Source organism: Hylobates moloch, unplaced genomic scaffold, assembly GCF_009828535.3.
Source record: "Hylobates moloch isolate HMO894 unplaced genomic scaffold, HMol_V3 SCAFFOLD_12, whole genome shotgun sequence".
NCBI lineage: Eukaryota > Metazoa > Chordata > Mammalia > Primates > Hylobatidae > Hylobates > Hylobates moloch.
In genome coordinates, this window is record NW_026652287.1 from 105,005,018 (window position 1) to 105,030,387 (window position 25,370).

General features: G+C 48.3%; 2 protein-coding genes and 1 pseudogene across 5 annotated transcripts in view; all 3 read right to left on the reverse strand.

Moving 5' to 3' along the window:
• ZNF418 (zinc finger protein 418) overlaps positions 1-8,176 on the reverse strand; it is a 25,912-nt gene extending 17,736 nt beyond the window's left edge. For 3 of the 4 annotated variants that reach the window (XM_032171362.2, XM_058426078.1, XM_032171360.2), the window contains exons 1-2: positions 1,744-1,982; positions 384-469 (exon numbers count right to left, since the gene is read on the reverse strand). In XM_032171362.2, coding sequence (XP_032027253.1) covers positions 384-389 — 6 coding nt within the window. In that variant the 5' untranslated portion in view covers positions 390-469; positions 1,744-1,982. Of the gene's footprint in view, positions 1-383; positions 470-1,743; positions 1,983-8,110 lie in introns of those variants that run through there. The other variant, XM_058426079.1, reaches the window with a different exon arrangement.
• Positions 2,561-13,531, reverse strand: ZNF256 (zinc finger protein 256). The gene is made up of 3 exons (XM_032171373.2): positions 13,267-13,531; positions 9,463-9,589; positions 2,561-8,178 (listed from the first exon to the last, which is right to left on the reverse strand). Exons 1-3 carry the CDS (start codon positions 13,297-13,299, stop codon positions 6,452-6,454), a joined length of 1,887 nt encoding a protein of 628 aa, XP_032027264.1. The 5' UTR covers positions 13,300-13,531; the 3' UTR covers positions 2,561-6,451.
• Positions 13,532-18,883: 5,352 nt separating this feature from the next.
• On the reverse strand, positions 18,884-19,531 carry LOC116479614 (large ribosomal subunit protein eL19-like; annotated as a pseudogene).
• Positions 19,532-25,370: the final 5,839 nt, after the last annotated feature.

The window sequence follows — 25,370 nt, forward strand, 5'->3', positions numbered from 1 at the left end:
GGGAGGCCGAGGCGGGCGGATCACGAGGTCAGGAGATCGAGACCACGGTGAAACCCCGTCTCTACTAAAAAATACAAAAAATTAGCCGGGCGTGGTGGCGGGCGCCTGTAGTCCCAGCTACTCGGAGAGGCTGAGGCAGGAGAATGGCGGGGCAGGCGCCTGTAGTCCCAGCTACTCGGGAGGTTGAGGCAGGAGAAGGCGTGAACCCGGGAGACGGAGCTTGCGATGAGCCAAGATCGCACCACTGCACTCCAGCCTGGGCGATACAGCGAGACTCCGGCTCAAAAAAAAAAAAAAAGAAAATCTAGTTGCCACTTTACAAACTGCGAATCTTGAATCCAGCCACAGCTCTTTACTCATTAATATGGTTCAATAACCCTCACCTGCATTATGGCAGGAGCTTAAACTCTGATCCTCCTTCCTCCTCCTGCAAACACAGTGTGTTCTCTTCTTTGCAGCCAGATGATGCCTGCAGACAAATGGGACTGTGGTAACATCACCTCCTCGCCGCCCTCTTGCCTCCCCACCGAATTTTTACCTCTAAGTATTTCATGACCTGGTACCAACTCTGTAGTTAACCTTCAAAGTATGTTTACATGGGTTGACAGAAATGGGAATACCTCCATACATTCTGTGTCATGGACTTAGGATTCTGGGTTTAGGGTTTCTCCAGTGTTCTCAGATCAAAGGACTGAAAAAAAATGGCACGTAAGAGTCCCAGGACATCACAAGCTAGAGAACATGTGAATGGGGAATAAAGCCAGTGAGGGAATGGAACACCCTCCAATTCCCTCTGTGGGTTTAAAAAAATTTTTTTTTTTGAGCCAGAGTTTCGCTCTTGTTGCCCAGGCTGGAGTGCAATGGCTCACCGCAACCTCTGCCTCCCGAGTTCAAGCAATTCTCCTGCCTCAGCCTCCGAATAGCTGGGATTACAGGCATGCGCCACCACGCCTGGCTAATTTTATATTTTTGTTAGAGATGGGGGTTTCTCCATGTTGTTCAGGCTGGTCTCGAACTCCCGACCTCAGGTGATCCGCCCACCTCGGCCTCCCAAAGTGCTAGGATTACAGGTGGGAGCCACCTCGCCCGGCCCGCTCTGTGGGTTCTTTACGTGCTTCTGTAGCCAGGAGTGTCTGAGGGGAGGGCAGTCGTTACAAAGGGGGATCTGATAAGTTCAGGTCTCCTTGAACCTTTTCTTATCGCTGGAGCCAGGTGACCTCGGACTGGTTGTCTGACCTGCGTGTCTCAGTGCAAAATGTCATCTCTACCATCTATGTGATCTATCAACAAAGGAGACAACCTCCCAGAACCCCAAGGTCCTCATCCCCTCTACTATGTTCTTCCTTTGGCCTTTGGGAAACCTTGAAAGCCTGGACTTGGATCGCATCCCTCCTTTCTTCGAAACTCTCCATGGCTTCTAGCGTCTTCAGTGAATACACAGCCACCAGCCTGCTCTTCCAGGAGGAGCTTCGTCTCACACGTTGTTCCCTACAGGCGCCTGTGGACCCCAGGTTCCATCCTCCCGGGTCCGTCCATCTACAGGCCATTGCCCGCGCCGGTCCCTGTGCCTGTCGCTCTCCCCACCGCATCCCACAGGTATCAGAAACAGGGACCTCTCCCGCGAACGCCTAAGTATCCCGACGCCGGGTCCGGGCTGCAGACCTGTGAACAGTCGCCGCTCCCTCGCTGCTTCAGGACTCGGGTTAGGATGAAGTGACCTGACGGCAGGGAAGGCACAATTACCTGAGCCGGGAGTCTCAGCACGGCCGCCGCCATTCGAGTACGCGGGGAAAGCACGGCCGGGAGCGGCGGGCGCCGTTAAGGGGCCTAAGATCCGCCTCCGTGCAGCAAGAAGGACTCTTCTCCACCTTCTGGGCTCAGACACCGCGGTTCGGACCGTTAGTTCCAGCGCCTCTCACCTCACAAACCGCACAAACACACCCAACATTAACCAAAATGGTCGCTACCAGAGAACGCTGAGAATCCCGCCACTACGTTACGTGCGCACACAGAAACGCCTTTATTTTGAGCTCTTACTGGTTCTGTCGCGCTGTCATTAAATGTAGAGCTTTCTGGGTAATGTAGTTCCCCAGATTCCAAGGTAGTAAAGCTGCCGCTTCCCAAAGGCGCTTCTGCAGGGAAGTCCCAGCTCCACCTCAGGGGGTTCATTAAAGCGCGCATCCTTTCAGGGCAGAGGATGATCTCGCCCCTCCTTAGAGGCCATATTGAGATTCCTGGGGAATCCCTGTTTGTAACTGACCACCTAAGTATTTGCAAAAATATTAATTCACATTTTTGGAAATTCAAGCTCCCAGGCGCTAAAAATATTGTGAATGCCCCCAAAGGCTACAAATCCAAATTCGTGTATCACTTTATACAATCGTTTAGACACAAAATGCCTGCACTGGAAGCAGAGGCTGATAAACATTACTGTGTTATAATTCACATGAATGCACTCATGTTACCGGATGGAAAGTCTTGACTGTGAGTTGTCCAGGTTGTTGGCGCATTGAACAAAGAAGTGAACAAAACACACAAAAAAAAGCAACGAAAGAACGGACCAATGGAAAGCGCAGATTTATTGAGGTGAAAGTACACTCCACAGAAGTGGAATGTAGGTTTGGGAGCAGGCGACCAAGCGGCTCAAGAACCCCGATTACAATGTTTTTTAGGGTTTTATCAGGTTGGTGCAAAAGTAATTGCGGTTTTTGCCATTAACAATAAGCTAGAATTTTATAATACCCCAAGAGCTCTTTAAAGGCCTCCAATCCTATGAAGGATTGGTGCACAATCAGAGGCTGAAGTGGAGACTTCTGTCTTGTTACGACAGGAGTGAGGATGTGGCCTGTGTGCTGCCTCATCTTGCCTAGAACTAGCTGCACCTGCTGTTCTTTTGCTTATGCCTTCATCCTTGGTTACCCTAATTCCCTATTCTCCTGCCTCACTCTGAGGCAATAGAGTTGGTTTTTCAGTCTGCCAGGGGCAAAAGAGAACTAATCCAGATAGGACCACGCCAAGGAAGATAGAGGAGAGGCTAAAGCAAGAGTACAAAGGTGAATCAGTCGTTCCCACGGAAAAACAACTCTCCTGCTTATATAGTCAATTATTGTGTCCAATTCATTGAGCAAAACATTTATTCATGTAATATCCCTTACTTGGTATTCTAACTTATATTTTCAACCCATTTTAGGAACTTGAAGTCAGTCTCAGGTAAAGAACACTGAGAGAAATCCCAGCTTGGTATTGGTAATGGTGGTGATATCCACCTGGAGACATTGGGCGTATGTTAAATTATCGAGCTTGTATCTTTCCTGGGAAGTGATTATCATTTCTTTCTCTTGTGACAGCGGGGAGTGTTCTGCATGAGGAACCAATATGACACCAGAAAAAGAGGTGAAATACCAGTTACAGAAATTTATTACCAACGACTATCTAATAAATGCGATGACAGAAATAGCTCTATTGAAACATTAGTGGATGGTGAAAAAAATTTACCCTTCACAGTTTTCTTTTCTTTTTTTTTTTTTTGAGACAAAGTCTCAAAAAAAGGCTGGAGTGCAGTGGCACCATCTCGGCTCACTGCAACCTCCACCTTCTGGGTTCAAGCGATTCTCCTGCCTCAGTCTCCCAAGTAGCTGGGATAACAGATGCCTGCCACCACACCCAGCTAATTTTTGTATTTTTAGTAGAGACAAGGTTTCACCATGTTGGCCAGACTGGTCTCGAACTCCTGACCTCTGATCTGCGTGCCTTGGCCTCCCAAAGTGCTGACATTACAGGCGTAAGTCACCACTCCCAGCTGACTTTACAGGGTTTCGCTGTTGTTTTTGAGGAGTTTCACTCTTGTTGCCCAGGCTGGAGTACAATGGTGCAGTTTCAGCTCACTGCAACCTCCTCCTCCTGGGTCAAGCAATTCATTCTCCTGCCTCAGCCTCCCAAGTAGCTGAGATTACAGGTGCCTGCCACCACACCCAGCTAATTTTTGTACTTTTAGTAGAGACGAGGTTTCACCATTTTGGCCAGACTGGTCGCAAACTCCTCACCTCAGGTGATCCACCCGAGGTGGCCTCCCAAAGTGCTGGGACTACAGGCATGAGCCACTTCGCCCAGCCCAGAAGTTTTAACAATGATGTCTAAGAAGAGATGGAATTAAGGTCAGCATGTGATTAAAAATGGCCCCCTTGTTGGTTTTGTCATTAAAATGAGACTTTCTTCTTTATTAAAAACATTGAACAACACCAAGGTGGAGAAAAACTGTGCCTGTTCACCCCCCTATTTGGGAGGCTTAGAGGGAGGATCACTTCAGCAAAGGAGTTTGAGGCCAGTCTGGGCAGCAGAGCAAGACTCTGTCTCTAAATAAATAATTTAATGAATAAGTAAAAACAGAAGGTGAAATTTGCAGTATAGTATTATCCTCATAGAATTGTGTCTCCCTTTGCTTATTATTCTGTGTGTGTCAATTATGTTACAAGTTTTTCATCTCATAGGAAAGTCAGATTCTATACAGATCTGTACTTTGCTTTTCTCACTTAGCAATATGGTTTGAACAATGAAAAGCTTCTTTTTCACTTCGCATTTGAAATCTGCTTATCTCCACATTCTATTTTTTTTTTTCCTTTTTTGAGACAGCATCTCACTCTGTTGCCAAGGCTGAAGTGCAGTGGCACGATCAAGGCTCACTGCAGTCTCAACCTCTCAGGCTCAAGTGATCCTCCCATCTCAGCCTTCAGGAGTAATTGGGACTACAGGCATGCACCACCACAACCGGCTAATTTTTGCATTTTTTGTAGAGATGTGGTTTTGCCATGTTGCCCAGGCTGGTATCAAACTCCTGAGTTCAAGCAACCCTCCCGCCTTGGCCCCCCTAAGTGCTGGCATTATAGGATTCGGCCACTACACCTGGCCTATTCATCTTTTTCTGATGTAGAACCCACTCAGTGACAGTGTAAGGAAAATGTCAAGAGTCAAGAAAGAGGCCAGATGCAGTGGCCACGCCTGTAATCCCAGCACTTTGGGAACCCAAGGTGGGCAGATCACTTGAGGTCAGGAGTTTGAGACCAGCCTAGCCAATATGGCAAAAAACCGTGTCTACTAAAAATATAAAAATTAGCTGGGTGTGGTGGCGCACACCTGTAATCCCAGCTACTCAGGAGGCTGAGGCAGGAGAATTGCTTGAACCCGGGAGGCAGATATTGCAGTGAGCTGAAATCGTGCCACTGCACCCCAACGTGGACAACACAGCAACTCCGTCTTAAAAAAAAAAAAAAAAAAAAAAGCCAGAATACAATACACAAGCAACTGAAGTATTTCAACAGCAAAGAAACCCTCAAACAATCCAATTTAAAAATGTCAAATGACCTGAATAGGCATTTTTCAAAAGACAACATATGAATGGTCAAAAAATACATTAAAACACACTCATCACTATCTGGGAAACGCAAATCAAAACTGCAATGAGGCATCACTCTCCCCGTTTAGGATAATTATTATAAAAAAGACAACAACAGATGCTGGCAAGGATGCAGAGAAAAGGAAACTCATGCCCAGGCGCAGTGGCTCACGCCTGCAATCCCAGCACTTTGGGAGGCTGAGGCAGGTGGATCACCTGAGGTTGGGAGTTCAAGACCAGCCTGACCAACATGGAGAAACCCCGTCTCTACTAAAAAATACAAAATTAGCCAGGGTGGTAGCACATGCCTATAATCCCAGATACTCGGGAGGCTGAGGCAGGAGAATCGCTTGAATCCAGGAGGCAGAGGCTGTGGTGAGCCAAGATCATGCCGTTGCACTCCAGCCTGGGCAAAAAGAGCGAAACTCCGTCTCAAAAAAAAAAAAGCCTGGGAGACACAGCAAGACTGTCCCCCACCCCCACAAAAAAAAAAGTTGATCTCTTAGAAGTAAAAAGTAGAACAGAGGATACTAGAGGCTGGGAATGGTAGTGGGTAGGCAGGAATAGACAAAGATTGGTTGAAAGCAAAAAATTACAACTAGACAGGAGGAATAAGTTCTAGTGTTCCATACTACTACAGGAGAACTAAAGTTAATAATATATAATTTCAAGTTGTTAGGAGAATGGCAATTGAGACTGACTGTTCCCAATATAAAGGAATGACGAATGTTTGAGATGATGGATATGCTAATTACTCTGATCACTCTAAATTATAGGTATCAAAACATCACTATGTACTCCAGGAACATGTACAATTGTAATTTGTCCATTTAAAAACAAAGAATTTTTTTAAAAAAGAAACCATTTAGTTTTATGTGTGGATATGAGAGACAAAGTAGTATGTACACATATAAACTTATTTGTATAAAACAAAATTCAGAGAACATATACTAAATATAAAGCATGGTTATTGAAAATACGTATTTATTTATTTATTGATGTCTATGAATTTTGCAGGGACACTTCTCGGTCCATAACAGCCCTATGTGTGTTACCTAACCTTTATCCCTTGTGAACATTCTGATGTTTTAGGAGGTTGGAGTTGAAGGTAAAAAATTTTCCACAGTCACTACACTCATAAGGCCTTTCCCCACTGTGAATTCGCTGGTGATTAGTGAGGTTAGAGCTCTGGCTAAAGGATTTTCCACATTCACTGCATTCATAAGGCCTTTCTCCAGTATGAACTCTTCGGTGTTTAACGAGGCTAGAGTGGTTACTAAAGGATTTCCAACATTCACTGCACTCATAAGGCCTTTCTCCGGTGTGACTTCTCCTATGTCTAATGAGGCTGGAGCTCTGGCTAAAAAACTTCCCACATTCATTGCACTCATAAGGCCTTTCTCCAGTGTGAACTCTCTGGTGTTGAAGGAGTGTAGAGCTATGGGTAAATGACTTCCCACATTCCCCACATTCATAAGGCCTTGCTCCAGTATGAACTTTCCAGTGTGAAATGAGGTAGGATTTACAGGTAAAGGATTTTCCACATTCACTGCACTCATATGGCCTTTCTCCTGTGTGAACTCTCTCATGTACAATGAGGTCAAATTTCCTGCTAAATAATTTTCCACATTCATGACATTCATGAGCTCTCACTCCAGTATGAACTCTCTGGTGTTGGAAGAAACGAGATCTGTAAGTAAACAATTTCCCACATTCACTACACTCATAAGGCCCTTCGCCAATGTGAAGTCTCCGGTGTTTAATAAGGTGACAGCTCTGGCTAAAGGATTTCCCACATTCACTGCACATATAAGGCCTTGTACCAGTGTGAACTCTCTGGTGTGTAATAAGGCTAGAACTATGGATAAAGGATTTCCCACATTCACTGCACTCATAAGGCCTCATTCCAGTATGAATTCTCTGGTGTGTAATGAGGCTAGAGCTATGGCTAAAGGATTTCCCACATTCACTGCACTTGTAAGGCCTTTCTCCAGTATGAACCCTCTGATGTATGAGAAGGTCATACTTCCTGTTAAATAACTTTCCACATTCATCACATTGATGAGGTCTTACTCCAGTGTGAACTCTTCGGTGCGTAATAAGGCTAGAGCTTTGCCTATAGGATTTCCCACATTCCCCACATGTATAAGGCTTTTCTGAAGTGTGAACTCTCAAATGATCACTGAGGCTACAGCTTGTGCTAAAAGATTTCCCACATTCACTGCACATGTAAGATCTTTCCCTAATGAGGTGGTCTCCCTGGTGCTGAACACGTACATGTTTGTAGCTGAAAGCTTTCACACATTCTCCCCAGTTGTAATGATTTCTCACACTGTGAAAGGCCACTGCACTCTTGGTTCTGTTTGACTTCTTTCTGGTGTGAGCAGCCTGTTGCTGAAGAAATCTCGATCTCGCCAGGAAATCCTTCCCAACCTCTTTGCAAGTGAAGGGCTTCCCAGATACTTCAAATGTGCAGCTGCTCAAAAACATGTCTCTGCCCCCATTGCTTCTGAAGTGTTTTTGTCCAACATGCTGCTTCTGGTGCTGATGAAGGTATGCAGTAAATTGTAATTGTTTCCTACATGCCCCGTCTGTATACAGTTTCTGACCATGGTGTGTACCCTGGTGCTCAACCAAGTGCAAAATCTCTCTCAAGACTGGGCCACATATCTCACAGGGGTTGGTCTTCTGGGGAGAAGGAAGGGCGTTAGGAATCCTAACCTGTGACACCCGCTGTGGAGAAGTGCTCTGCTGATAAGGTGCCTCCTCATCCCCTGCTCCACAGCCACCTGAAACAAAGAAAATGTTGGTGAAGAACATGCTGACTTTAGTGGAGTCGGGGTAGCCCATGGACAAATATGCATCCAACAAACCCAGGAACTGAGTCCATGGGGTTGTTTTCAGGACCAAGCTGTTGGGTTCAAGTTGAAGACAGGGCTGCCTAGCAGAACTGGGCCTCTAAAGATCACAGAACTGGGAAGGGCTCATGAGTGAAAAAACACAGCCATGGGATGAGAAACATGGAGAAGAGGCAGGATATACAACTCATTCTCTAGAACAATTTTCAGTGAGATCTGCTCTCCTGCTAACACATGCATTGTGTAGAGATATGTGTCTGGGCCCAAGAAAATGTGACAACAAAATAGCAGCTGACATACGTGGACACCTCATAACATATTACGTAGAGGCCAACACTGGAGAACACTGCAGATAAGGCAGTGAGAAAAATGGGTAAGACATGGAGTCCAGAGATGTGGGGATTAACCCCAGGCTGGAAGCAAGAGACGTAGTAACCAGGTGTAGAGCTGACAAGCAGGCTAAGTGTCAAGAATGGGAATGAAAAGGCAGTAATGACATTTGGCGTCAAATGTCATTAGCACCAAAATATTAGTCAAACAGGATATGTCTCTGGTATGATGTGAACATAACCCTGATAGAATGTCCTCCTTTAGGTGTTAGTCTCTAGGGCCAGGCTCCCCCTGAGTCCATCTTGCTGTGGGGAATCACAGCCATCCTCAGAACCACAGGGCCTGTCCACCTGACCCCTACGATCAAGAACATGGAACTTGGAATATGCAAGCACCCAAGACCAGCCCAGAATGACTCTGCACATGATAGCCCACAGGAAAAAACAAATAATACAAGGAGAAATTCAGAGGAGGATTTTGCAAGAGCCACTCGTAGCCCACATAGTGGTGACAATGTCAGTGATGATAATTGCTGGCAGAGGCCGGCATGGGGAAGTGTCCCCTAGAGGAAGGAAGTAGAACCTGGGCCTCAAGGAGCCTCGGATCTGGACAATGTCACCTGGCCAGGGAGAGGCAAACAAGGTGAGATCCATGAGGCCGACTATAAGAAGCCTGACTCTGAATCTTTCCACATCAAAGGGAAGCAGGTTTTGCTTGCTCAAGGAGAAAAGCAGGCAACATACAACCTTAGCCCTACCAACAGCAGCACCTACGCAGGAACAGGAAGCCGTGTCAATAGTCTTCTTGTGAAGACACATCTGTCCCTGGGGATGGGGTAAGAGCAAAGACTAGCTCGGGGCACAGAGGTGGGTGTGAGGACCTTACCCAGGGAGGTTGTAAGTGCCAAGTTCTCCAGCATCACATCGTGGTACAGGCATTTCTGAGCCTCATCAAGAAGACCCCATTCTTTCCAGGAGAAGTACACAGCCACGTCCTCAAAGGTCACAATGCCCTGCCAGGATGGGGACAGATGAAACCACAAACGGTTCCTCCTCTCAGGATCCATAATCCTTCCCCTCACACATTTACCCCATGCTCATCCTCTTTCCAAGCTCCCCAACTCAGAGGAGAAAGCAGTCAACTGGTGCTGTTGTCTCCTATTGGGGCTCTTGGTCACCAGTTGCAGCCATCAGTAATGAGGCAGATGAACAAATACATGTATCTAAGCTGTGGGCGTGGCATAAGGGCAACCACTCCTTCCTGACAAGCATTCCTCTCGTATGACCAAGGTCATGGAAGTCTCAACCAGGACACTGGGACCATCAGGCACACTCCCTCTCCAAGTGCATATCATCTGAGACATACCTCAGGTCTCCAGATCCCACTGCCACATGACCATGACCACCACTACGTCCCATACCACAGGCAAATCCTGGCCTCCCCACATGCTACCTGCGTGAAAGAGTGGATAACCTGGGCCAGGCGCAGTGGCTCATGCCTGTAATCCCAGCACTTTCGGAGGCCAAGGTGGGTGGATCACGAGGTCAGGAGATCGAGACCATCCTGGCTAACATGGTGAAACCCCATCTCTACTAAAAATACAAAAAATTAGCCAGGCATGGTGGCATGTGGCTGTAGTACCAGCTACTCGGGAGGCTGAGGCAGGAGAATCACTAGAACCCAGGAGGTGGAGAGGTGGAAGTTGCAATGAGCCGAGATTGCGCCACTGCACTCCAGCGTGGGTGACAGAGCAAGACTGCGTCTCAAAGAAAAAAAAAAAAAGAATGGATAACCAACAGCCAAATACGAGACATGTGACATTGGACAAATGAGATCAACAGTTTCTTAATTTTTTTTTTTTTTTTTTTTTGAGACAGAATCTTGCTCTGTCACCCAGGCTGGAGTGCAGTGGGGCAAGCTTCACCTCCCGGGTTCATGCCATTCTCCTGCCTTAGCCTCCCAAGTAGCTGGGACTACAGGTGCCCGCCATCACGCCTGGCTAATTTTTTATATTTTTAGTAGAGACAGGGTTTCACCGTGTTGGCCAGTATGGTCTTGATCTCCTGACCTTGTGAGCTGCCCGCCTCGGCCTCCCAAACTGCTGGGATTACAGGCGTGAGCCACCACACCTGGCTGAACAGTTTATTAATTAAAGACAAATACTCATAGCCTGTGAAAGAATACCACACTCCACACAGGGCCATACGGAGGCAGTACTCCAGAAAAGAGTAACAACCAGGTACTGTAGAATGTAAGTTTTGTAGCATTAAGATGGAGAAGCTCCACTGGTCCCCAGAGGAGGGGACTGGCCTGTTTGAATAACTCAGAAAATTGGTAGGGAACTGAAACCCACTACAAAGTAATAAGCAGGAACTGTTCTGGTTCCCTGGAATAAGAAGGGTTCATTTGGCTAAGAAAGCTTATTCATGGGAGCAAAGTGGGAAGAGGAATTTGCTCTCAGGCCATCTAAGGCTGTATCGTTTTCTTTTCTTTTTTTTTTTTTTTTTTTTTGAGACGGAGTCTTGCTCGGTCGCCCAGGCTGGAGTGCAGTGGCGCAATCTCGGCTCACTGCAAGCTCCGCCTCCCGGGTTCACGCCATTCTCCTGCCTCAGCCTCTCCGAGTAGCTGGGACTACAGGCGCCCGCCACCACGCCCGGCTAATTTTTTGTATTTTTTTTTTTAGTAGAGACGGGGTTTCACCCTGGTCTCGATCTCCTGACCTCGTGATCCGCCCGCCTCGGCCTCCCAAAGTGCTGGGATTACAAGCGTGAGCCACCGCGCCCGGCCGGCTGTATCGTTTTCATCAGATGTCAAGGTGACATATCATACTGGGCCTTAATTTCTGGCCTTATACGGCAACTTGGCAGGCAGCATTCAAAGTGTGGATATAAACAGGATCCAAAATCCCAGACTTCCCATGGCTTACACTAGAGGAAGCAGCCTCAAAAATGTCTTTGAAGGCCTCCCTGCCAGGCTGTATTCCTTGCCTCAGACATAGCCACACAGAACCACAGGTGAATCATAGATAACCATGGCCCTATTCCACTTCTGTGCTGCACTTACCATCCCCTTGGCAGTCATATATCCACCTAAAGCTCATTTAAATCCCAACCTCACTGGTCGCTCATCTCACACACAATGACTCTCACAAATGATCACATGACACTAGCTTAATCTTCCAGCCTGAATGAAGCACCCAGGCCCCATCAAGTTATTACAAAATCCTGGATACCCACAAAGTGGTGAATAAGCACGAGTTTTGGCCTGAGTGTCCTATGCGTTTGCATCCATCTCATATCCATTCTTCTCTTGGGAGCCCTGGCCACTGCCAAACTACACTGTCTTTTACATACCCCGCCTTCATGACCACTTACTCTGTCATCATCCTCCCCGTCTTGGCCCACTAACAGCTTTAGAACCAAAACCCGGAGCTTGCCCCGCCTGTGACCCACAGCTCACTCACCTTGGTGCACACAACAGCCACATCTTGAATATCTGCACCCTGAACCACTCCCTAGATTTCAAGACCTACACGTTCATCTGCCCACTTAATGCCTCCATTTAGTAGGCTCTGAAAGATCTGACCCTTAGCATGGCATAAATAAACCTGATATCCCTAGTGAATACTACTCCTATTGCCAATTTGTGCATCTTAGTTGATGCAACTTCTTTCCCTACAGCTGCTAATACCAAAAAGCCTGGGGTCTTCTCTGAGTCCTCTGTTTCACTCCCTCACCACCTACATTATGTAATTTAGTTGTCCCTTTTGAAACCACACATCCAGAATCTCACCACATCACCTAAACCACGATCCTGGGCCAGTAACCCTCACTTGGACTAGTCTACCCTGATTTTCCTTCCTCCTCCCTCAACCCCCCAGTTTGTGCCCCACTGTGCACACAGATGACGCCTGTGAAGACCTTAGTAAACTACCTCTTTTTTCTGATTCAAACTTGCTATTACCTTCTGAAAACACACTCAACTTCTCAGGCAGCCACTGCAGTCCTGACGTCTATCCTCCTGTTCTTTGCTTCCCACCAGAAAGCAAGGAGACTTGTGGCTTCATAAATGCTCCCAGCTCCGTACTGCACCTAAGCATTTGCACATCTTGTACCTTTCTGGAAAAACCTTCCACACCTGTTCACATTGGCTGCCAGAAATTGGAACAACTCTATATACCGGCTAACATGGACACAGGACCCTGGGCTTGGGGTTCACCCAAGGTCTTCAGAATTAAGGGCTGGGGGAATGGCACTCCACAACCCAGAGAACCTGTGGGTGGGAGTTAGGGCTAGTGAGAGACTGGGAAACCCTCCCCTTCCTGGCGTAGGTTTCATAACCCCCTCTACAGCCAAGGGAAACGTGGAAAGAGCTAGGCCTCAGAAAAGGGCATCTATGGCGGTATTAGATGGGCTCAGGCCACCCTGTAGCCCCATGCCTGGCCTTGGAGCCGGGTGCCCTCGCACTGGCTGTGTCACCTCTGTGCCCCAGGGCTCGGTGGAGCCTCCCATCAGGGGCTCCTTCCCAGTCGCGCCCTCCCTTCCGTAGCACACCAGATGTTGGAAACGGGAGCCCCTCCGACGAGGCCCCATGTCCTGTCCTGGGCTGCAGGGCCGCAAGCTGGCGCCCTCGGGGGTGCTAGGACTCGCGTGGGGAGGGCGGGGAAGGCCCAGAGGACGCGGCACATACCCGGGCCGGGGCCGTCAGCTCGGCCGCCGCCATCTGACTCTGTGGGCGGAGAGGGGCCAGAGAGGAGGTCCTTATTCCGGGCCGGGCCGGGGTACCCCGGGCGCCGCCGAGTCTCAGCCACGCCTCTGTGCAGCGGGGAAGACTCCTCTCGCGCCTTCTCAGTCAGTCACGGATGATGCGGACCCAGCGCTCCGGGGCTTTCTACCAAGTAAACAGTCCAGACAAATGCCAAAACGACCGACACGAGGAGGACAACGGAAGTCCCGCCGCGACCGCGCGTGCGCTTACGGAAACGCCACCTTTCGGAGGCCTCATTGGCTGAAGGTCGCCGTCGCCCAACGCAGGCCATTCTGGGTAACGTTGTAGTTCCCACAGGCGCACGGCGGGAGAGTTGAGGGTCGCCTCCACCTCCTTCCGGAAGTAAAGGCCGAACCCCTGTAGGGGGAGCTGGGAAATGGACACTCCAGGTTGGGAAGGAGGCGGGGCTTCGCTATTTCTTAAAGGAGACGTACCCAGGTTACTACCGATTGCTGTCTGCGAGTGTGTTTGGTGACGTGTCATTTCATGTGTTCCCAGAGGCACATATCCAGATGTCCATATTATTACATACAGTCAATCAGTCACAAAATATATCCACTGGTTGAGAAAGCAAATAAAAATGACCATGTTGCGGCCGGGCGCGGTGGCTCACGCCTGTAATCCCAGCACTTTGGGAGGCCGAGGCGGGCGGATCACGATGTCAGGAGATCGAGACCATCCTGGCTAACTCAGCGAAACCTCGTCTCTAAAATACAAAAAATACCAAAAAAAAAAAAAAAAAAACTCAGCTGGGTGTGGTGGCGGGCGCTTGTAGTGCCAGCTACTCGGGAGGCTGAGGCAGGAGAATGGCTTGAACCCGGGAGGCGGAGCTTGCAGTGAGACGAGATCGACACCCTGCACTCCAGCCTGGGGGACAGAGCTAGCCACCGTCTCAAAAAAAAAAAAAAGATTATGTTGCAATTCAAACGCATGCACTCAAGCACTGGAGTCAGTTTTCTCAGTCTCTGTATGTTTGATTAGGGACAAGAAAAAAAACACTCCACACAGGTTCATGACAAAAAGGATGAAGGTGGGATGCGGAGGCACCCTGTAGCAGCAGGACATAAGTAGATCCCTGTCTCTGGGTCCCTCTCGTGCCTGTGTAGTCAAACATTGTGTCCAATTTACTAAGCAACACTTGTATGCATTTAATCTCACTTTCTCCATGCCTTTATATTCACTTCCTTTTAATAATTTGACATCAAGCTCAGAAAGAGAACCAAAGGAATGGTATTTTGAAAAGGCACGACGGCTAGAGCATTCACAGGTGGAACGAAGGGTGCTCTGAATCCCAAATGTAGGGAGTATCTTAAATTCAAGATCTCTTCTCATCGCTGAAATGATTATCTTTGCTCCCATTAGTTACGCTCTTGTTGCCAGGCTGGAGTGCAATGGTGCGATCTCGGCTCACCGCAACCTCTGTCTCCCGGGTTCAAGCGATTCTCCTGCCTCAGCTTCCCAAGTAGCTGGGATTACAGGCGCCCGCCACCATGCCCGACTAATTTTTTTTTTTTTTTTGTATTTGTATTTTTAGTAGAGACGGAGTTTCGCCATATTGGCCAGGCTGGTCTCGAACTCGTGACCTCAGGTGATCCACCTGCCTCGGCCTCCCAAAGTGCTGGGATTACAGGCGTGAGCCACTGTGCCCGACCCTTTGCCCCCATTATTACAGGGCTGTTCTGCATAAAAAATTGATACGATCTCAGAAAAAGAATTGTAAAATACAAATTACGGAAAGCTACTAATAATGGGTGTCGCTTCGCCAGCCAGAAACCACTGTGGTCGCGCCTCTGCTTGAGTTTTGCTCACACCCGCTGGGCTCGTTCCACCCACTCGGCCCAGCAGGCTGCACCTGGATCCCACACTTACCAAGGGCGAGCCAGGCGCGGAGCCGCAAGGGGTGTGTGAGTGAGCAAGTGAAGGGTCCGGCCAGTGCACACGGCCAGGCACGCTGGCTGCCGCGGCGGGGCGGACAGCTCCAGGCGCTGGCACAGGCGCCGGCTCCTTGCAAGGCTGCGACTGGACCAGACATACTGCAGGCGGCTTCTGCTGCAGGCACCAGCATCTAGACGAGGGAAAAGTGGTGGCGCCGGAAAGCTCGGAGACACCAAGAACAGCAGAACCCCAAAGAGGGTGTGGCAGCGTGTCACAGCCCTGGCTCCGGAGTCTGAGGTCTGGGCTCCCGGAAGGGCCACAGTTCTTCTCTCCTTCCCGTTGCTTGCAGCCTGGCAAGCGGGGAGGTGTGTTTTGGGTGGGGTGTGTTTTCATAGCTCTTTCAGTCCCGCTGCCCTGCTCTGGCCCGCTGCTGCTTCCCGTCGTGGGGGGCGGCCACCCAGTGCTGGCTGAGGGCAGGAGGGCTATAGTGTTACAGCTCTGGCTCGGGGAATCCCAAAGTCTGGGCGTCCAGAAGAGTCGCCATTTTTCACTCATGCGGCCCAGGAGCATGGCTACTCAGCCAGGAATGTGTTACAGCCCCTTTCTCTCCTGCTGTTCGTTAGGTCCCAAGTTCTTGTCCCCCAAGTTCTTATCCCACGTCCAGGAAGAATGAGGTTATGCAGACAACTGGAGGGTGAGCAAGGCAGAGGAGGGCTTTATTGGACAACCCAACAGCCCTCAGTGGAGAGGAAACCTGAAGTGAATAGCTCGCGCCTGCATACAGATAATCTCCACTGTCTGAGTCTGGATGAGTCTACGGGTTTTTTATGGGCTCAGAATGGAGAAAGTGTGTGCTCATTGGTCCATGGGTGGGAGGAAGTGCATGCTGATTGGCCCATGGGCGGTCATGGGCGGGCCTGGGAAAAACACCATCCCATTGGCCGAAAGGCATCAATGAATTTCTCTCTCTGGGTCACAGACTCCACCTGGAACTGGTAGCGTGGCCTCCAGGCTTCAGGCCATCCGTGGCTTGAAGGTGGGTTTTACAGAAAACCCACCCCTTCCCACCTAGGAACCTGTCTGCCTCTCATGGCCATCAACATGCTGTTCATGACGCCCAGGGTGTCCACGCTGAAGGTTGCCCGCAGGCCTGCCCTGAGCCACCCTCAGCCGCCCCCCTCCCCCACCCAGCCTCCTTCCCATGCTTCTTGGTGCCCAAAGTTTCAGCCTCAAAAGCAGTTTCTGGAAGAGGTCGAGATGGTGGGGGGCTGGCATGCACTGCCCCAAGTGCACACACATTTGGCTGGGTTGTGATAGCTCCCAGGCTTGGCTATCTTGACACGTCCACAACTTTGCTCTGCCATGGAGGAGGTGCTGAGAGTGGGGAGAGGCCAGGGAGTGGGAGCAGGCACTTTTGGGCCTGTGGGAAAAGGGTGCTTCCCAGGTCCCCAAGAGTGCAGGGATGCCCTGTCTGGAGCCACGACTAGGTGGCCGCAGCTGCGCCTGGGAGCACAGGGCTCCCGTCCTGACAACTCGGTATGGCTTGGGGCTCCCACTGGGATCACCTGTTCCCAGCCCCCGGGGGCTCCACGGAGCATTCAGCCCTGGGCATGCCTCCCCATTTGCAGCTGGCATCATCACAGCGACCCCTCCAGATCAGCCACTGCTGCCATTATAATGGCTATGTAGTCATTCAAAAATGGTAGCAGAATCGTGTTTGGGAAATATCGGATGGTGAAAAAAGTGAAGGTCTCACAGAACTCTTTTGTTTTGTTTTTCATTTGTTTTTTGAGACGGAGTTTCGCTTAAAACGGAGTTTTTGAGTCCAAGGATGTGAACTTGGACTGGGAGGTGTGCAGGAGGGGTGCTGAGTACTAGGTCTGCGTGTCTTGTTCTGGTTGCTGTCTCAAGCCATGGTCCACCTGGAGTGTGGGCTAGCTGCATCTCAATAACGGCCCGGTGGTTAACTAACTGCCTTGAAGTAATCTCTGGAATTTTGTAGATAGGTCCCTATGCCTACCAAGTCTGTCTCAAGATTATCCCCAGGAACTTCTAAGTAAGCACATAATTAGATACTAGCATACAATTAGACAAATGTGCATGGTCTAAGGGAGTGTATGGTGAGAAGTGGTGGACATGGTATTTCAAAGAAAGTACATTTCAAGTCCGTATTTTAAGACTAAGGAGAAGAAAAGATTCTGCAGTAAGGTTCAAGGTTATATCACAAGACTAGGGAAAAATGAGAAAAAGGAAAAAAAACTTTTAAAGTGCATTTTCAGGCTAGACTGTTCAATTACAAAACTAGTTTTAGAGTTGCAGTGTGTCCTTCCAGTAGCCATTAAATAAAACTTGTTTCAGGTTACAGCAGGGAGTTTCAGCAGCCAGGCTTCCAGAGAATTACATTTTTGGCTCAGTGTTATATGCCCTGAATGCTTTTTTTCCCACAGCTCTTTCAACTCTGTTTTAGGTGGGTATGACAAGAATGACCCAATTCATATGATCAACTTTCACACAATTAACAGGGATCCCTTCTAAATTTGATAAATCTGTAGGATTTTTGAGTTTCGACTGGGGGAAAAAACCCACCAAATCTCAAATCAATATGTGTCTATTTTCCTAATACAAAATAAAATGTTGTTTTCTATTATTTATGTACTATCATAAAGTAGGATGTAAAAAATATTTGTCAGAGACATGGAGGAAATTTCAATGTGTATTAATAAGCAAAGAAGCCATTTGAAAAGGCTACATAGTGTGATTCCAGCTCTATGACTTTCTTTTCTTTTCATTCATTTTTTTTTTTTTTTTTTTGAGACAGGGTCTCACTCTGTCACCCAGGCTGGAGTACAGTGGTGCAGTCAAAGCTCAGTACAACCTCAACCACCTGAGCTCAAGCAATCCTTCCATCTCAGCCTCCAGAGTAGCTGGGACTACAGGTGCACACTATGCCTGGATAAGTTTTGTAATTTTTTTTGTAGACATGGGCGTCTATGTTGCCCAGGCTGGTCTCGAACTCCTGAGTTCAAGTGATCTGCTCGCCTCAGCCTCCCAAAGTGCTGGGATTACAGGTGTGAGCCACTGTGCCTGACCAAGCAGGTGTATTAGTTTTCTACTCCTGTGTAATAAGTTACAGCAAAGCTACTGGTTTAAAACAATACCCACTTATTATCTCACAATTGCTGAAAGACGGCTTAGCCGAGTCTCTTGGTCTTCTGAGAGCCTGACTCTCACAAGGCTGTAATCAAGATGTTGACCAAGCCTGCAATTTCCTCCAAGGCTCGGAGCCTTCTTTCAAATTCACATAGTTGTTGGCAGAATTCAGTGTCTTGTTGCAAGAATGAGATTCCCGCTTTTTTTTTTTTTTTTTTCTTTTCAAGATGGAGTTTTGCTCTTGTTGCCCAGGCTGGAGTGCAATGGCGCGATCTCGGCTCACCACAACCTCCGCCTCCCGGATTCAAGACATTCTCCTGCCTCAGCCTCCTGAGTAGCTGGGATTACAGGCATGCACCACCAAGCCCGGCTAATTGTTGTGTTTTTAATAGAGATGGGGTTCCTCCATGTTGGTCAGGCTGGTCTCAAACTCCTGACCTCGTGATCTGCCCGCCTCGGCTTTCCAAAGTGCTGGGATTATAGGTGTGAGCCACTGTGCCCGGCCGTCTTGTTTTATTTTAATGGCTGATCTATGTAATCACGGAGGTCAGTATGTACAGACAAGAAAGGGGGAGCTTTTATTGCTTCTCTCTTCCTCCTTGGACAAAGTCTTGATATCACCTTCTTCTTGGCCTGGGTGCGCTCTTCAGCCGCTTGTGTACTTGCTTGTTCTCAGACCTGTGGGCCTCCGCCTGGGCAGCCAGGAGCTTCTTTTGGGCCTGTTCTGCCTTCAGCTCGTGGATGTGCTCCATGAGAATCTGCTTGTTTTGAACACATTTCCTTTCACCTTCAGGTACAAGCTGTGATACATTTGGTGGTCAATCTTCTTAACTTCATGGCATCTTCTGAGCAGCCCGTGCAGAATCCTCATTCTCCTCATCCAAGTTACCTTCTCTGGCATTCAGGCATTGGCCATACCCTTTAGCTTACCTATATCCATGTACTCACCCTTCCAGCAGGCCAAGGCATTTTTCCATCATTGAGCCCAGGAATGGACAGTCACAGGCTTGTGGATGTTCAGCCTATCTTTGATCAGCTTCTGGATCTGCTGATGGGAGTTGGCATTGGTGATTTCACTGGTCTCCTTGGGGTGCAACTAGACCTTCTCCTTGCCACAGCAAAGGACACGAGAGGTGAGCCTCTTCTGAAGCCTGAGCATACTCAGGCTTCGGCCACAGCAGCAGCTAAAGGAAAGAGCTCTGAGCTTCCCACTTTCTTGCCGGCTGTTGCTGGGGGCCATCTCAGCTGCTAGAGGCCCGTGGTGTGGCCCTCTCACAGCAGGAGGATCTCGCTCCCGTGTGCTGAGGCAGTCTTACAGAACAGTGAAGTGGGGGAGTATCTTATTGCCTTTGCCTAATCACAAGAGTGACGTCTGTCAGATTCACAGCCCACACTCAATGGGAGGAAATTAGGCAACTGAGCGCACCGAGGGGTGAGAATCTTGGGGCTATCTTATAATTCTGCCTCCCATCGCAGTTTTTGCTAATAGACATCTGCCCACGAAGATCCATGTTCTTCCCTTCCTTGTTCACTTGATACTTGCTACAAAGCAGCCCAGTCTCTCCACGCTGGAGGCTACGTATGGCATGGCATGTTCCCAGCAGAACTAGAACTGGAGCATGAACCATGCTGCCTACCACCGCCTGGAGGACCACGCACAGTCTATAGTCCCTGGTGGATTCCAGAGCCACCAAGGCATGCAGGAGCCTCCTCCCTGTCTTCCCTCTCTCTGGACTGCTCATCTGGAACTCCTGAGTGCAGGTGATCCGCCCGCCTCTGCCTCCCAAAGTGCTGGGATCACAGGCATGAGCCACCGCGCCCAGCCTGGGCACCTCATCTGATTTAGGACCCTGGAATAGAATTGCTCTGAGAATTATCGAAGAAGGAATAGATTTTACCCCTGCATCTGCTGGTTCCATTGCCCCTCACCTGCTTCCAGGAAAGCTTTGAATTGTGGGCAAAACCAGGTGGCACTGGCAGAGATATTCTTGGAGTTGGTGTCTCCCCTAAAACACACTGCGCCTTCTAGAGAGGTTCCCTAGAAGTCACCATCTTTGCTGAGAAATATCCACACATGCTTTGCCCATTGTCGATCATAGGAACATGCTGCCCAACAAATATTTGTGGCATAGTAAAATGTTTTTAAAAGCAGTTGCTATGGATTGAATGTATCCCCCCAACTCCCCGCCATCAATTCATGTGTCCAAGCTCCAACTGGTGATGTGACGGTATTTAGAAACAGGCCTTCTGGAGGTGATTAGGTCATGAGGATAGAGCCCTATGCATGGGGTTAGTGCCCTTACAAGAAGAGACAGGAAAGAGTTTCCTCTCTCTCAGGAATAATGGTGCTCAGGAGAACCCAGCCATACTGGCACCCTGATCCTAGACTTCCAACTTCCAGAACTGTGGGAAATACATGTTTGTTGTTTAGGCCACACAATCTATGGCAGACAAGCTGGCTAAAACTGCAGTCTTGCAGGTTAGTGTCTCCCTAGTTAGGATTTGGTCTCAGGGCCTCAGGGGCTGGGCATGGCTCTTGCCTCAAGGACTGAGGTTGCAGGGAGGGACATGGAGGCCTGTCCAGGCCCTGGGAGTTGTGCCTTGGTACAGCGCCCTGGCCGCTCTGTCCTGTGCCCCCGAGGCTGCCCATCCCATGTGTGATTCCTCCTGGCTGCACATGCAGGCAGGACCAAGCTGTCAGCTTGAGAAATGCTTTGCACTGTCCCAATTTCTAATATACACACCCACTTTTCCCTTCTCACGTTCTCTGTTCTAATTTTTAAAATTTAATTTAGGAAAGATGGAAACTGAAAGGAAGGGTTAGAAGACCTGAGTCTGAGTTCAGTTCATCCTCAAGATAGACTAATTTTTTTTGGTTTTTTGTTTGTTTTTTTTGTTTGTTTGTTTGTTTTTGTTTGAGACGGAGTCTCACTCTGTCACCAGGCTGGGGTGCAGTGGCTCGATTTTGGATCACTGTAACCTCTGCCTCCCAGGTTCAAGCGATTCTTCTGCCTCAGCCTCCCGAGTAGCTGGGACTACAGGCGCCCGCCACCACGCCCAGCCAATTTTTTGTATTTTTAGTAGAGACGGGGTTTCACCATGTTGGCCAGGATGGTCTCAATCTCCTGACCTCGTGATCCACCCTCCTTAGCCTGCCAAAGTGCTGGGATTACAAGCGTGAGTCACCACGCCTGGCCCAGACTAATTTTTTTTTTAGCAGCTTGACTGAGAGTTATTTCATATAGTGCAAAGTTTACTCTTTTAAAGTCTGCAGTTCAGACCAGGTGTGGTGGCTCACATCTGTAATCCCAGCACTTTGGGAGGCCGAGGCGGGTGGATCACTTGAGGTCAGGAGTTCAAGACCAGACTGGCCAATGTGGTGAAACCCTGTCTCCACTAAAAATATAAAAATTAGCTGGGGGTGGTGGTGGATGCCTGTAATCCCAGCTACTTGGGAGGCTGAGGCAGGAGAATTGCTTGAACCTGGAAGGCAGAGGGCCAGGCGCGGTGGCTCACACCTGTAATCCCAGCACTTTGGGAGGCAGAGGCAGGAGGATCATGAGGTCAGGAGATCGAGACCATCCTGGCTAACACGGTGAAACCCCGTCTCTACTAAAAATACAAAATGATTAGCCAGGCATGGTGGCGGGCGCCAGTAGTCCCAGCTACTCGGGAGGCTGAGGCAGGAGAATGGTGTGAACCCAGGAGGCGGAGCTTGCAGTGAGCCGAGATCGCGCCACTGCCCTCCAGCCTGGGCAACAGAGCGAGACTCCATCTCAGAAAAAAAACAAAGCAAAAAAACAGAACCTGGAAGGCAGAGGTTGCAGTGAGTTGAGATCGTGCCACTGCACTCCAGCCTGGGTGACAGAGTGAGGGAGACTCTGTCTCAAAAAAAATAAAATAAAATAAAATATGCAATTTAGTGGTTTTTAGTATATTCACAAAGTTTACAACCATCACCACTATTAAATTTTCTAACATTTTCTTTTTTCTTTTCTTTTTTTTTTTTTTTTAAGACCAAGTTTGGCTCTGGTGCCCAGGCTGGAGTGCAGTGGCACAATCTTGGCTCACTGCAACCTCCACCTCCTGGGCTCACATCATCCTCTCTTACCTCAGCCTCCCAAGTAGCTGAGACTACAGGCTCATGCCATCATGCCCAACTAATTTTTGTATTTTTTGTGAGACGCGGTTTTGCCATGTTGCCCAGGCTGTTCTCAAACTCCTGAGCTCAAGTGATTCACCTGCCTCAGCCTCCTAAAGTGCTGGGATTACAGGCATGAGCCACTGTGCCTGGCCTCTAACATTTTCATTCCCCATAAAGAAACCTTGTACCCACAAGCAGTCTTCCCTCTCCCGCTGCCCCAGCTCTTGGAACCACCAATTTACTTTCTGCACCTATACAGTTGCCTATTCTGGCCATTTTTTAAAAACAGAATCACACAGTATGTGTCTGGCTTCTTGCTCTTAGCATAATGTTTTCCAGTTTGTTTATATTGTAGTGTGCGTAAGAACTTCGCTCTTTTTTCTTTCTTTTTTTGAGACAGCCTCGGTCTGTAGCCCAGGCTGGAACGCAGTGGCGCAATCTCGGCTCACTGCAAACTCCGCCTCCCGGGTTCACGCCATTCTCCTGCCTCAGTCTCATGAGTAGCTGGGATCACAGGCATGTGCCACTACGCCCCAGCTAAATTTTTGTATTTTTAGTAGAGACGGGGTTTCACCATGTTGGCCAGGATGGCCTCGATCCCTTGACCTCATGATCCGCCCCCCTTGGCCTCCCAGAGTGACTTCATTCTTTTTTGTTGCTGAAAAATATTTAATTGTACAGATAGACCACATTTTGTTTATCCATTTATTGGTTAATGGACACTTGGGTTGTTTCCACTTTCTGGCTCTTATGAATCGTGCTGCTAAGAGCGTTACTGTGCAGGTTTTTCTGTGTACATGTGTTTTCACTTCTCTTGCATGTATACCTAGGAGTGGAATTGCTGGGTCATACAGTAACTCTATGTTTAACTTTCTGAGGAACCATCAGATTGTTTTCCAAAGCAGCTGCTCCATTTCACTCACTCTTGCCTCTTTGCATTCCCACAGCCCTTGGTGTCCACTTGCTGCCTCTGGCTGTGCTTCTTAGCTCCTTGTCTGTGGGCCTGTTTCCCTCGACAGAGCTGGAACCTGACAGCGATGAGTGTGTATTTCTTTTTTGTGTGGAGATGGGGTCTCACTATGTTGTCCAGGCTGCTCTTGAACTCCTGGACTCAAGCAATCTGCCTGCCTCATGCTCCCAAAGTGTTGGGATTACAGGCATGAGCCATCATGACTGGCCTGGATGAGTGTGTTTTATTTACTTATTTTATTTAATTAATTAATTTATTTATTTATTTTTGAGACAGGATCTTGCTCTGTCAACCAGACTGGAGTCCAGTGGCTCGATCTCTGCTCCCTGCAACCTCCGCCTCCCAGGTTCAAGCGATTCTCCTGCCTCAGCCTCCTGAGTAGCTGGGATTACAGGCGCCCGCCACCACACCCAACTAGTGATGAGTGTGTTTTAATCCAGTGTCATATTTATTTCAACATCCTCAGTTTCCTCATGTGTATAAAGGAAACAAGGTATGGAACCGACAGGTAATCTCACCAGGAAAGTTTTGCTTCATGAAAGCTATTCCCTGGCATAGTCTGGGAGACAGCCCCCCAAAACTACTTGTGCAGTATTTCTGGTCAGGAGCAAGAGAAGAAAATCCTGACAAGTTCTCTTAACCCTTAACAAAGTTGGATTCTTTTCTATTTTCCAATTAAGTTATAATTATTCCTGAACTATGAGAGCCAATAAGCAAGAGTTGCTATATCATGTGGCTTTATTTTCTGGGATACACGTCTGGCATTTCTTTCTTTGATGTCCTCTTCCACAAGGTTCTCTGGGAGCAAGCCACGCCCACAGGCTCAGTCTCCCAGCACCCCCATAGTTTCTCCTCTGCCTCAGCCAGCACCTCTGTCATCTGCATTCACAAGTCTTCCATTTTTCCATTATGTGACGCATTCTTTGTTTTTTTTTCTGTTACTGAGTTTTGCTCTTCCCTCAGTTTCTTAATGTTTTTCCTTCTTTTTGATCTAATAACTAAAATGTAGAAACGATGTTATTGAGATAGTAATAAGTGAGGAATAAAAATGGAGACAAAAGGGGTGAGGGAAAAAGCCTGGAAAAATAGAGGTACCAACGGTGGAATTTCCAGAGGATTCATAATGAATGTTATTTGTCTGAAAAAGATGGTGAAAATTAAATTTTAAAATTATTTTCCCATATTTTGTATTCAAGTTGTATAAATGCCCAGTAAAAGAGGAAGAAGAATGTAAAAAAGTTATAATTCAATGTGGTAAAAAGACATTGGGAAAATGTTTTCTACAGGTTATGACAAAGCCCTCTGCTTCAGTGAGCATCAGTGCTCTCTCCTGCTCTGGCTCTTCTGCCTCTTTCTGGCTATGTCTGAAGTTTTTAGAGAGTAAGTCCATGTGAGGATGGTTAGTATGGCTGAATCACACACTGCACTCTATAGGTTTCTCTCTAGAATTTTTTAAACAGGTACCCACGAATCTCAGAACTTCTAGGCTGGACTCAGTGGCTCACACCTATAATCCCAGCACTTTGGGAGGCCAAGACGGGAAGATCTCTTGAGCCCAGGAGTTTGTGACCAACCTGGGCAACATGGCGAAAACTGTCTCTACTAAAAATACAAAAACTAGCCTGGCGCAGTGGCTCATGCCTGTAATCCCAGGACTTTGGGAGGCTGAGGAGGGCGGATCACTTGAGGTCAAGAGTTCGGGACCAGCCTGGCCAACATGGTGAGACCCCATCTCTACTAAAAATACAAAAATTAGCCAGGCGTGGTGGCGGGAGGCTGAGGCATGAGAATCACTTGAACCCAGGAGGCAGAGATTGCAGTGAACCAAGATCACACCACTGCACTCCAGCCTGGGCAACAGAGCAAGACTCCATCTCAAAAAAAAAA